Genomic DNA, 12,778 nt, shown 5'->3' on the forward strand with positions numbered 1-12,778 from the left:
GAATGTCAACATGCTGTCACTCATGAGTAGGGGATATGCAGAAACACCGGGCAGGCGAACCAAGGTGAGAGAACCCTGGGGCCTCCTCACACCTTCTCTGGGAGTTGGGGTGCCCTAAGTTTCCCCCAGTACAGGTCATGGCTGACCTTCTCAAGATCTTTAGCACAAAATTCCTGTCTAGAAAGGTGAATGGAAACTGAGCTAATATCAACTGCTGTAAACAGCAAGAAGGCAATAGCTCTTTCCCAAAGGGCCTGTTGGAGCAAAATGCAGCTTCTTGAACACAGCCATTGTCAGAGCTCTCAGGAAGAAACTCCAGGTCCTTTCCTGGGGGATCAGCAGCCCAGCCCAGAGACAGGCAGCATCCCTGATGTGGAGCTGTCTGTTTGTGCATGGGGGGTCTGAGAGCCTCACTGGGGTATCAGGAAAGACAGCTATCCCCAGCCAGCACACCCGGGTAGCCCTGCCTTTACTCCCTTGACGATGGAGAAACAGGGGTGAACGCTGGGCCCTAGTGAGTGTGTGTTTTATTATGTTTCTTTCCTTTTGCCTTCCAGAAAGTTGTGCTGTTGCAGCTTTACAAACTGTCTCCAGGCACCCGAGTCTGACTGCCACTGGCAAAAATAAAATGAACACGCTTAAAGGTGTCAATGAGGAAACAAGACGCCCAAGCAGGAGTGCTGGGCTCCCTCTTAATCTCTCAACCCAAACTCAGAGCCTTGGGAAAATCCCTGGGGTTCCCTGTGCTGTCTGCTCCCCGCCCTGGAGGCCTGGCAGGGTGAGCTGGGACGTCGCTGGGGAAGACCTGGCTGGGACGGGCTGCTCGGCCACTTGATGCTGTGCTAATCTAAGGCCCCAAACCTCCATTTCCCCATTGCTAACATAGGGATCCTGCCAGGGGGCTGCGAGGATTTCGGGGGACAGCGGCGGGGAGCTCCAGGCTTGCCAGGGCGCCCAACAGGTCTGCCTTCCTCTGCCCCCATTCATTTCCTGCTACCTAGGGGCCTCTGGGCGCCTCGCATTTCTGAGGTTTAGGGGCCAGACGCGCCGCAGACCAGCCGCCCGCCCAGCCCAAGACCGTGCATCCCCCACCTCCGGCTGAATCTGCGCGGCCAGGCTCTCCCCCTGGGGTGAGGGGACGCGGCCTCGGCCAGGGCCCAGCCCCCCTCGGGGCACCCGGTGGCGGCTCCACGCTCCTGCCGGTGAGCCTCTCCCGGGCTGGCCACAGGTCGTGCCGCCTCCCAGCCCCGTCTCCAGCGCCTCCCAGCCCCTTCTCCAGTGCCTCCCGGCCCCGTCTCCAGCCCTTCCGCGGCAGCAGCCTCCAGGCCAGAGGAATATTCCCCTGGATCCTGCTAGAAGACTCGGCGCCGGGCGTGAGGCAGCAGAAGGGCAGCACCGGCGCGCGTGCCCGCACCCGCCCGAGAAAGTTGGCGCCGGGGAGCCGGGCGCGGAGCCGCAGCCCGCAGGATCGACGCAGAGCCCCGGCCCCAGCCCCGGCCCGGATCCCCGCGCCCCGGCTCCGGCCCAGCAACCGCGACAGCTCGTGCACTCACCGCAGAGTCTGGCCCGGACCTGCCCTGTCGCGCTGCCATCGTCCGGCGCCCGCGCTGAAATCCGAGCCCGGCTCCCGCTCCCCCTCCCGGTTATCTGCTGGGCGGCGCGGGGAGCGCCAGCAAGTTACGCGGCATCTGGCTAAAAATACAGGCGCCCTCCGTTCGCCCGGGCCCCGGCCCTATCCCCGGCAGGGATCCGATGCGCCCCGGCCCTGCGCTCTCCCGCCCGCCCGCCAGCCGCTAATGGGATCTCTTCATTTTCTCTCCATGATTATGTCAGATGGGAAAGTTAATGCGAAGCTCTCTCTGGAGAGCAGGCACCTGCCGCCAAGCCCTGCGGAGGGGGTGCGCGCGGGGGCGCGGGCGGGGTGCGGCCCCAGTTGCAGGTGCCGGCAGGCGGGCGGGCACGGGGCGGGCGTCCTGACCCTGCGGAGGGGAGGCACACACGTCCAATGGGGGTGAGGAGCTCCAAGCTGCATGGCCTCCTGCCCTGCCTCCCGCCGCCCCAAAAGCCCGGGTAAATGGTTCCCGGAGCCTGCCGAGACGCGGCCTAGGTGAGCCCAGTAAACTCTATTTATGCCCCATAACCGATTTGCATGTTTTGAGCTCTTCCATCGTGTCCTGAGATGCCAGTTAATCAGCCTATTCCAGATTCTGCCTGAGAGCCGCCACGCGAGACTCAGCTGGGTTGCAGGAGGGCAGAGCTGTCACTCCCTCCCGCTGCCTCCCGCACTGCTCTGACGCTGGCGGTGAACTAGCGTCACCCGAGGCTGTATCCGCGCAGTCAGCTCCAGTATTCTGGCCTGGGACCACCATCACCTTCTCATGCAGTCATTTCAGGGGCAGATGTCAAAACCCATGTCTGGGGTTTTGGGAAGTCTTGGGGTGAAATCATGAAGAGTAGGCTCAATTCAGAGCGATGAGGGAACCGTCAGTAAAAGCAGTGTCAGGTAACTGGGCCCCTGGCAATATGGCTTGTTCAGATCATAGGTGTTTTCTATCATGAGCCAGCTTCGTGCTGGCTTCAAATCACAGTCAAGATACAACACCAAATGCTCTTTTCCTGTTCCCCTCTGCTCTGACATTATACAGTACAGCTGTGCATTGGTGAGGAACTGGTAGGCTAAGCACCTATTAGCTGATGGGTATATTGCATTATCTCATTTAAATCATCGTGGTCACCCCATAAGACAGGCAACGCTACTGCAGTTGGATAAATGAAGAAACTGAGCCCAGGGAGGTAATGGGTCAAGACCAAGGTCCCCACTAGTAAACGGTGGATCCAACTGGTTCAGAGCCAAACTGACCCAAAGCCCTGCCACTAGCAGCACTGACAAGATTCCTGGCTCAGCGCCAGGAAGACATAATGTGGGGGATGATCTTGAAGGATAATTCCAGCACTTTGGGAGGCTGAGGCGGGAGGATTACCTGAGGCCAGGAGTTCAAGACCAGCTTGGGCAACATAGCGAGACCCTGTCTCTACCAAAAAAAAAAAAAGTTTTAAATTAGCCAGGCATGCTGGTACATGCCCATATTCCTAACTACTCAGGAGGCTGTGACAGGAGGATCACTTGAGCCCAGGATTGGAGGCTGCAGTGAGCCATGATTGCACCACTGCACTCCAGCCTGTGTGACAGAGTAAGACCCTGTCTCTAAAAAAATAAAAATTTAAAATTTAAGAAGGAGAAAATACTGTAAGAGTGTGTTACAAAGCCAGGTAATCTGCAGAACCATGCAGCAATGGGGGGGGGGGGGGCGGGCGAGCGGGAGTCCCAAGGGAGTAGGATAATCAAAGATCAAAGAAATGATAAACCTGACAAAAACAAGCAATGGGGAAAGGATTCCCTGTTTAATAAATGGTGTTGGGAAAACTGGCTAGCAATGTGCAGAAAGCAGAAACCGGACTCCTTCCTGACACCTTACACTAAAATTAACTCCTGATGGATTAAAGACTTAAACATAAGACCTGGCACCATAAAAACCCTAGAAGAACATCTAGGCAAAACCACTCAGGACATAGGAGTAGGCAAGGAATTCATGACCAAAACACCAAAAGCATTGGCAACAAAAGCCAAAATAGACAAATGGGACCTAATCAAACTCCACAGCTTCTGCACGGCAAAAGAAACAGTCACTAGAGTGGATCGGCAACCAACAGAATGGGAAAAAATTTTTGCAGTTTACCCATCTGACAAAGGGCTGATATCCAGAATTTACAAAGAACTCAAGCAGATTTACAAGAAAAAAACAAGCCCATTCAAAAGTGGGCAAAGGATATGAACAGACACTTTACAAAAGAAGACATGACATACATGAGGCCAACAAACATATGTAAAAATGCTCATCATCACTGGTCATTAGAGAGATGCAAATCAAAACCACATTGAGATACCATCTCATGCCAGTTAGAATGGCGATCATTAAAAAATCTGGGGACAACAGATGCTGGAGAGGATGTGGAGAAATAGGAACACTTTTACACTGTTGGTGGGAGTGTAAATTAGTTCAACCATTGTGGAAGACAGTGTGGAGATTCCTCAAGGCCTTAGAAATAGAAATTCCATTTGACCCAGCAATCCCATTACTGGGTATATATCCAAAGGACTATAAATCGTTCTACTATAAGGACACATGCACACGAATGTTCGTTGCAGCACTGTTTACAATAGCAAAGACCTGGAACCAACCCATATGCCCATCGATGATAGACTGGACTGGGAAAATGTGGCACATATACACCATGGAATATTATGCAGCAATCAAAAATGATGAGTTCGTGTCCTTTGTAGGGACATGAATGAATCTGGAGAACATCATTCTCAGCAAACAGAAAATGAAATACCACATATTCTCACTCACAGGCGGGTGATGAAAAATGAGAACACATGGACACAGGGAGGGGATTACTACACACTGGGGTCTATTGGGGGGAATAGGGGAGGAACAGCGGCGGGGGGAGCTGGGGAGGGATAGCCTGGGGAGAAATGCCAAATATGGGTGAAGGGGAGGAAGGCAGCAGAACACACTGCCATGTGTACCTGTGCAACTATCTTGCATGTTCTTCACATGTACCCCAAAACCTAAAATGCAATAAAAAAAAATAAAATAAAATAATATAAATGTGTACATATATATATATATATATATATATATACCCATGTTTAATGTAGAGGGACTGCTAAATAAATTATGATACTGCAGTGAAATAAAAAAAAGCAAAGAAAAGGCCAGGACATTGTCAAAAGGAGGGATCTGAAGTGTAATAACACAACTAACTCCTCATCATTGGGTATTTGAAGACGACACTATGAGAATTCTCCAGGCACAAGACCCTCCACAGACCTGGGGCTGAACTTTAGGATGGGCGCTCTCTGGAAGTCAGCAGCCCATTCCCACCCCAGGCACATGATGCTAAGACCTCCAGGTCTCTTGCCTTGTGCCTCTGAAAACTACCTTCCAGATTTGCGAGAATCCTCTACATAGAGAACTCCAATTAATAAATGATGGTTACTGGAACAGCCCTGATCTCAGCCCAGTGGAATATCTCAAGGGATTCTAATGCACTGTTCCAACATTAATATTTACAGAGAGAGAGAAAATGCCCTGCTCGAATGGATGAATAATATATATAATACTTTCAAAAACACAAATGCAATTGACTTGCACAATGAACTGAAAGAGATACTATTTTTCAGCAACGATTTGAGGATTAATTGACACACTATGAGTTGCACATTTAACATGTACAATTTGCTAAGTTTTGGCATAGGTATACCCATGAAACCATGGCCACATAAGATAATGGCACAATCACCTCCAAAAGTTTCCTCACGCCCCTTGGTAATTCCTGTCTCCTGCCAGCCAGTCCACATCCTTATTAAGACTTAGTATGGTCTGTCTTAATTCAGACATCCTGATAGATGCACTGCATGGCTAATTTTTAAAAATTTTTTGGTAGAGACAGGGTCTATTGCGTTTCCCCCGATAACTGATACTGTTAAACATCTTTTTCAGGTGCTTATCTGCCATCTATACATTTTCTTTGGTGATGCAGCTATTCAAATCTTTTGTCCATTTTTAAATTGAAATGTTCGTTTTCTTATTGAGTTTTGAGAGTTCTATATATACAGAATATCTTTCTTAAAGGTGAGATAAACAGATCTTATAAATGAAATATTCGAAGTTCAGTAGTAAAAACATTCCCTGTCCCATTTTGTTCCTTAGTTCTTCTAATTCTTAAGCTGTGTCTTTCTTTCTACAATGCTGTGGGTGATATAGAATCACAAAGAAAAAGATGTGATAGTCACAGTGGACCAGAAGCTGAATACAACCCGCAGTGCTCTGAGTGTAATGGGAAAGATGCGGAAGTATTATTAGAGGACTTTAGTTCTCAGAACTGCCAAGAATTCTTGACATTAGTCATGACCTCATTAGGGTTGAGGCTTTGAAACTTAGGCGATGAGTCAGGCAAGGCCCAAGAGGAGGAGAAAGGACACAACTACAGACATGTTGCTCAGTGAGGCCTGGGGCTAAAGGAGCGGAGCTGATCAGGCTAAGGAGAGAGCCCTTGAAACCTAAACTCCAGCACTGATGCCACAGTGGAGCTAATTATATGGTGCCCGGTCCCAGGTGTGGTGGCCTGGCACCAGAACATAATTATAACTGTCTCCCAGGCAGAGACAGCTTGGTTCTCAAGTTCCGAATTCCCAGTCCCTCTCCCTTGCTTTCCCTGCCGACTCCCCTGTGTGACTGGCACAGTGCTGGGCAGTGCTAGACACAGTGATTGCCGACTGGTGTTAGAAGACTGATGTCCCCACCACTTCCATGAGTCATAAAGAAACTGTAAGTCTTGGGGTTCAATTGCTATGGAAAAGATTAGATTCCACAGAAAGAAATGTCCAGCTATAAGAGATACGTGACTTAACTCATTATTCAGAAAGAGGTTAATCTTTGCCGGAGATCCCTCAGGATAGAAAAAGATAACTCACCCTTTGACCTGGCATAGAGACCACTGGGTAAGCTATACATCTTGGAAGGGTCTCTTTGGGCTCTAGGGATTCAGAAAGCTAAACCATTGTTCTTTTCCCCATAACTGACTGCCCCTTCAACCTTCCTTCACGACCACACCCTTAGACCACAAATAATCATCCTGCTTCTCCAACTCATTTTGTTTATACTTCAAGGCTGCATGTTTTAATGTAGGCATTTAGTGTGCTAAGATCTGCCGATGAGATCAAAACAAACCACCAGAAAGGAACTGATGGGCTGAGGAAAAGGCTGAAGACTCAGCAGACGCAGGCCTCTGTTCTAGCCTATGGCTTCATGGAGTCTGCAGGCTTTTCCCATCTTGCTTAATATTTCACCGACTGTCTTTTTGCAGCGCTCTCTGCAGACAAGCATAATGAAATGCTGGAGGCCTCGCCTGTGGGGTTCTGTCCTCTGAGCCACATTAGGCTACGCCAAGTGGGGATGGTGTGGGAGAGAAGAAAGGGAAGAAATTGTGCAGCACTTAAACCCCCAGCTCACTTCTGGCTTGGTGCAGTAAGCTGTTCTCAGGATAGACTGGGACTCTGGGACACTCGAGGGACTGCCGCTGCTGTGAATTCCTGCAGGGATTTCACAAGCTGGAAGAACATGAGCCTGCAGCAGAGAATCTCATCCCACACGAGTGGGATCTTGGGTAACTCTGCCTCCTCAGGATGATTTGGGGGAATAGCTTCCGGCTGCTTCAAATGGTGACCGGTAGGGGACATAAGGTGGCTCCTCTCTACAGGGACATCAGAGCTGAGATCAGGGCAGCCCCAGGATTCGAGAGAAGGGCATGCTGGCAGCTCAGGCCCTGTGGCAATGACCATCCTGCTCAACCCTCCTATGCAATCAACTCAAACCCAGAACTCAATAGCAACAACACTATTTGCTTTCTGGACAGAGTCAGCAGTTCTCCCACAACTGAGCTGCACAGCTTTTGATAAAGGAAATAACTTTTCATCATCAGTTATTTCATCATCAGTTGATTTCTTCTTGGTAAAATGAAACTAGCTTCACCCATCTCTCCAATATTGGGAGAATAATGTGAAAATGCTGACCACCACTTCTGGCACATGGTAGGTGCTCCATCAGTGACAGCTGACGCTCGTTTTTCCTCCTCCCCTCCCTTTTTTCTCCACTAAAGCCTTTGTCAAAGGTTAACATCTCCCTCAAACGTGTGGAGTGTCACTGATTTTGCCTCAACACTGGAAAATCAGGGCCTCATCACTGCTGACCCAGGGTCAAACACCCACAGCCAAGATCAGGATCCCAAGAAACCTGAAAGCTCTGCTCTGCACCCAGACCTCTTGGGTTTATAATGTACCCTTTTCAATGCCCATATTCTTGGAAGCAAAGAAACAATGTGTGAATGCAGTTGTGCCCCACACTCGCTGTCAGCAGCTGCCCTTGCAGTGTCCTGCCGCTGGCTGTGGCTCACTGATTCGTTCGGCTCCTGACCCTCGTTCTATCTGTTCTGCCCCACCCACCCAAGGAGCTGCCTCCACTCCTAGGGACTCTGGGCACCACCGATAAGGGTCGGTACCAGGAACCCCACCCTTTACTGAGAAAGGCAGGCTGGTTTATCGCCATGCAGAGCCAGCCAGTTACCATCCTGGAGAATGTGTTGGCCACCAGGAGTATCGCTGTCGGGGAAATGTTATTAACTAGGAAGGAACTCTACAGACTCTTCCACACAAATGTCACATTGAATTGAATCAGAAATCCAGTCTGACTCCCTCTAAACCTAGTCATTCCTTCTCAACCTTGATGGCAGTGACAGAGTAAAGGAGAGAGGAATGGAGTCTTGGTTGTTTTTCTACTTAACTTTGTGTGGGGGGTGCCCAGTGGTCAATTAAGGTACCCTGGGCACCCGGTTTGGCTAGAATAAGGGATGGCAAGTGCAGGGGTCTATTTAGAGCCCGGATCAGGCCCCACAGAGTTGGCACCAATCTCCATCATGTTCCTTTTAAGAGGGTTGGCAGCCCTGGAGTCTATTTTTAAACCCATGAGAAAGGTGCTGTGTGGATTCCAAAAAGGGCCAACATTAAACCTGAGATCCCTGGAGGAGGGAGGCACAGCTGAACCTAGGATTTTCTCCTCACACACAGGGGTTCCCCTTATTCCTGGGATCAGATATTGACTGTCCTTCCAAAGGGATCTCTTGGGTTACAGGCCCACTTTTGGCATGACTTCGGTGGCATTTGACTCCTAACGAGCTCATGAGCTGGAAAGGGTTTTGCACACTCGGTCTATTTTTCAGAATTGAGATTTTGTTTTGATCCCCCCACCCCCAGTGTGAAAAATCCATGTGCTTTTTGTGTATCTGGCAATCTCTCCTTCTTCCTATTTTCAAATCATACGCTCTGGAACCCCCACTCCCTCCCGCACTGCAGAGCCCACAGCCAAGAATTTACAACAGGAAGATCCAAGGAAAGTCTAAGTTCCCCAGGGCCATGGTGCCCAGCTCCCCAGAAACCCAGGCTCTGTGCTGGAGGAGGACAGGGAGTGGACCCAAGTGGCAAGCCTGCTGGAGACAGGATTATTTTCCCAACAGTGAGAAATAAACAGGCATCCAAATGCCACTGTTTCCCATCAAATAACCAGATGAAGCGAACAGAATGTTTTATCTACAATGACAAATTTCAGCTTCAGCATCCGTGTCTCTTTTTGGATGAGAAACAGAACGGGAATTCCTAAAGAACAAAATGCCTTGGGATTAAGAAAATGCTTCTGCTGAACAGTTCTGGGACCACCCAGGACTCCCTGGGCAGGGAAGTAGGAGACGAGATCTCTTCTCATCTCCGTTCAACTTGGAATCTGCAATCCTGGCACAAAAGCCGCATTCAAGTGTTTCCTGAGCAGAACACGGTGGCATATGCGTCCCACGTCAACCAGACAGGAGCTCCCGCCAGGCACGCTCAAAACAACAGGCATGAGCCTTAGCCCATGTTGGCCACACAACAGAGGCTCCATAAATGTTAGCTGGATTGGAATCCAGTCCATTCAGATCTCTAAATGATTCAGATGTTCGGGTTTGGTTGACTAAATGGTTTGTATCCCCACATGGTACTATGGCCCCTGTGGAAAAAGCCTTGGGACCACTGTCCTCTTCTAGGCAGGGAAGTTTTCGGTGTTTGCCATCCGAGGGCCTGGGCCATGCTACAGATAAGAAGCCTCCACGCCCCAACCTGCCCTGTATATCCTTTCCCCACAATCTCCATTAGTCCTAAATTGCCAGTCCAAGCCCAAGAGAGTAATTCTGTTTCTTCTGTCCCAAGGCCACAAGTAGTTCACATCTCTCTGCTGAGGGTGGGAAGATGGTGGGGTGTCATGTGGGTGCCTACATAGAATTCCAAGTGCACCCGCATTACCAGGCGCGCTGGCCCAGGCCACAGAGCCACACCACGATTCCCCACTGCGCAAGGAACGAGCTGCATTTAGAACTGACACTTCAGAACATATTGCAGATTGGGGAGCGGCGACTAAAGTGGAAATTACACGCATTTTGGAAAACACGAATGAGTGGCAATGCCAGAACAGGCCATTTACTAAACTACCTCCCGTGTTTCCAAACATTACGGAAACCTTCCTCTGCAGCCTGCTGGTGTGCAGAGAGAGGAGTGCACACCGGAAAACTGCAAAATCCAACTGCCTGGGGCGATGAGAATAGGGAAAATAGGGACTCCTTTTTTTCCAAATTTCCAAACAGGCTTGAGTACTGGCAGTGAACCCCATGGCTCCAGAGTTTCTGAAGGATGCCAGGGGTCGACAGCCCCATGGGGCATGCTCACCCTCAGCAATGAAAAAAGTCTCCCGCCCTACCTTAGAAATGCAACCCTGCCTGATATGAGCTGCCATCTGGAGCAGGCAGGGCTGACCAGGGGGCCCCCTCAGGCTTCTCCTTTATTTGAACAATTCACCCCAAGGGACAGAGCCAGGCTGGGTGGCCTGTTACCAGCCGGAGAGACCTGCCCAAGATTTCAGAGGGGTTTGTGCCCCTGGAGTTTGTCCAGACTCTGGAGCAAAGCTTTCCCAACATGGAGAAGGCAGCCATTGGGAACTGGGCCTGGAAGGCCCCATCCACACCCTCTAGCCCATGATGATTCACCTCAGAAACAATGAGATACAGATGAAAGAGCAGGAAGATAATAATAGCTACAGTCAACAGGGCATGGTGGCTTATTCTTGTAATCCCAGCACTTTGGGAGGCTGAGGCAAAAAGATCCCTTGAGGTCAGGAATCTGAGACCAGCCTGGGCAACATAGCAAGATCCCTGTTTCTACACACACACACACACACAAATTTCAATTAGCCCTACATGGTGGTGTACACCTGTAGTCCCAGCTACCCCGGAGGCTGAGGCGGAGAATCACTTGATGCCAGGAGTTCAAGGCTGCAGTGAGCTGTGATCCCGCCACTGCACTCTATCCTGGGCAACAGAGTGAGACCTTATTTCTAATACTAATAATAATACTAACAGCTCCAATTTGTGAGCCAGGCACTGTTCAAAGCATGTTAGATGTTTTAACACATTTAACCTGCACAGCCACCCTATGAATTAGCAACTATTATTATTCCCATTTCACAGAAGCAGCTAAGGCACAAAAACATTAAGTCATTTGTCCGAAGTCCCCCAGGAGTGACATGATGCCTGGAGCGGTGCAAGGAACATGGCAAAGAGAGTGGCCCTGGGTTTTGCACCATTCTACAACCTAAGCTATTTTTTTTGATTTTGTGTTTGTTTGTTTTGTTTTTGAAATGGAGTCTCACTGTATCACCCAGGCTGGAGTGCAGTGGTGCAACCTCGGGTGATTGCAACTTCCACCTCCCGTGTTTAATCGATTCTCCTGCCTCAGCCTCCTGAATGGCTGGGACTACAGGCACATGCCAACACGCCCAGTTAATTTTTCTGTATTCTTATTAGAGATGGGGTTTCATCATGTTACCCAGAAAGGTCTTGATCTCCTGACCTCGTGATCCACCTGCCTTGATCTCCCAAAGTGCTAGGATTACAGATGTGAGCCACCGAGCCCAGCCCAACCTAAAGTATTTTTAGACTGGAGGAGAAAACTGAAATGCAATATTCTCTAGTAAGAGTTGCTCACTCTGGGAAATTTGGGTGCAACCCGGGCCATCTTTAATAAATTGGCCATGCTCTCTATTCAGAAAAGATGCCAGCCACTGATCACCCAGTTCAATGCAGAAATGTGAGGTCTCTGTTTCCATGAACCTAGGCCCTCCAGGGTTTAATGAGAGGGAACCTGTCCTTTTCAAGAGCAATGGAGAAATGGGGAGGCTTTGAAACAGTAATCCCAGTCCACTCCAATCAAATTCTCTAGTAACACCATCATTCAACAGTAACATCATCATGTAATCTCCCTTGCACATTTCTGAACCAGGAGAAAGAAGCTCCGGGGAGCTGGTGCTAGGCCTTCCGGGCTGGGCCAGAAGGATCCTCGATTCCAGGAGAGGATGATGAGGTAGACTAAGTCCAGAGACCCGCTCCTGAAAAACCCACCTCTTCACCTTCACCGGGGCCCTGCTGATAAGGGGTGGCTTCCACTGGCCAAATGCTGACTGCAGAGGTTTCCTCTCTCTTCTCGGAGCCAAAACATTGCAATGAAACCCAATTAAACTACTCACCAGCCTACTTATGTCTCCCGAATTTTTCCATTTGTACAACTTAACAACAAGAAGACAGGCTCCTTCCTCCAAGATGCACTTAAGTTCCTTTCAACAGGGTGCTTAGCAGCTACCACTGGAAAACACCTTGGCATCAGCTCTCAACTTTCTAGTTCTGTTTCCTTTACCACCAAGGCAACAACAGCAGGTGTCACACATAATACTTCACACTGGGCTCATCGTATTATTTTAATGACTAAAGAGGGACCATTATCTTTCTATTTAATACTTGTAAGAATTCTGGCTGGCTGCTCTTTAAGGTATCTTTTCATACTGTATTTATATCACCCCTTCTATAATAATTTAAATTTAAAAGGTGGAGAAATAAGCTATAAACCATCAACCACAGCTGCATTTCTCTCTATGTTGGTTATCTGCAGAAAACTCTGCCCACACCAGGGGAATCCTAAGGTATGCCCCTAATCTGGACATTTCTCATCTGCATAATATGGAAGGGTGTCTAGATGGCCCCCTCTTGGCTTGGTGTCTTTTGAAAGAAATGCAGCCAGGTATGG

At 49.4% G+C, this 12,778-nt stretch overlaps 1 protein-coding gene across 27 annotated transcripts in view; it reads right to left on the reverse strand.

The window, feature by feature from the left end:
- ANK1 (ankyrin 1) overlaps positions 1 to 12,778 on the reverse strand; it is a 244,473-nt gene that overhangs the window by 113,815 nt on the left and 117,880 nt on the right. For 9 of the 27 annotated variants that reach the window (XM_078347625.1, XM_078347614.1, XM_078347613.1 and 6 more), the window contains exon 1: positions 1,554 to 1,616. The exons of the other annotated variants lie outside the window; for them this stretch is intronic. In XM_078347625.1, the coding sequence (XP_078203751.1) occupies positions 1,554 to 1,592 (39 nt within the window). In that variant the 5' untranslated portion in view covers positions 1,593 to 1,616. Of the gene's footprint in view, positions 1 to 1,553; positions 1,617 to 12,778 lie in introns of those variants that run through there. 27 annotated transcript variants of the gene reach the window in all.

The sequence above is a fragment of the Callithrix jacchus genome, chromosome 13, assembly GCF_049354715.1.
Source record: "Callithrix jacchus isolate 240 chromosome 13, calJac240_pri, whole genome shotgun sequence".
NCBI lineage: Eukaryota > Metazoa > Chordata > Mammalia > Primates > Cebidae > Callithrix > Callithrix jacchus.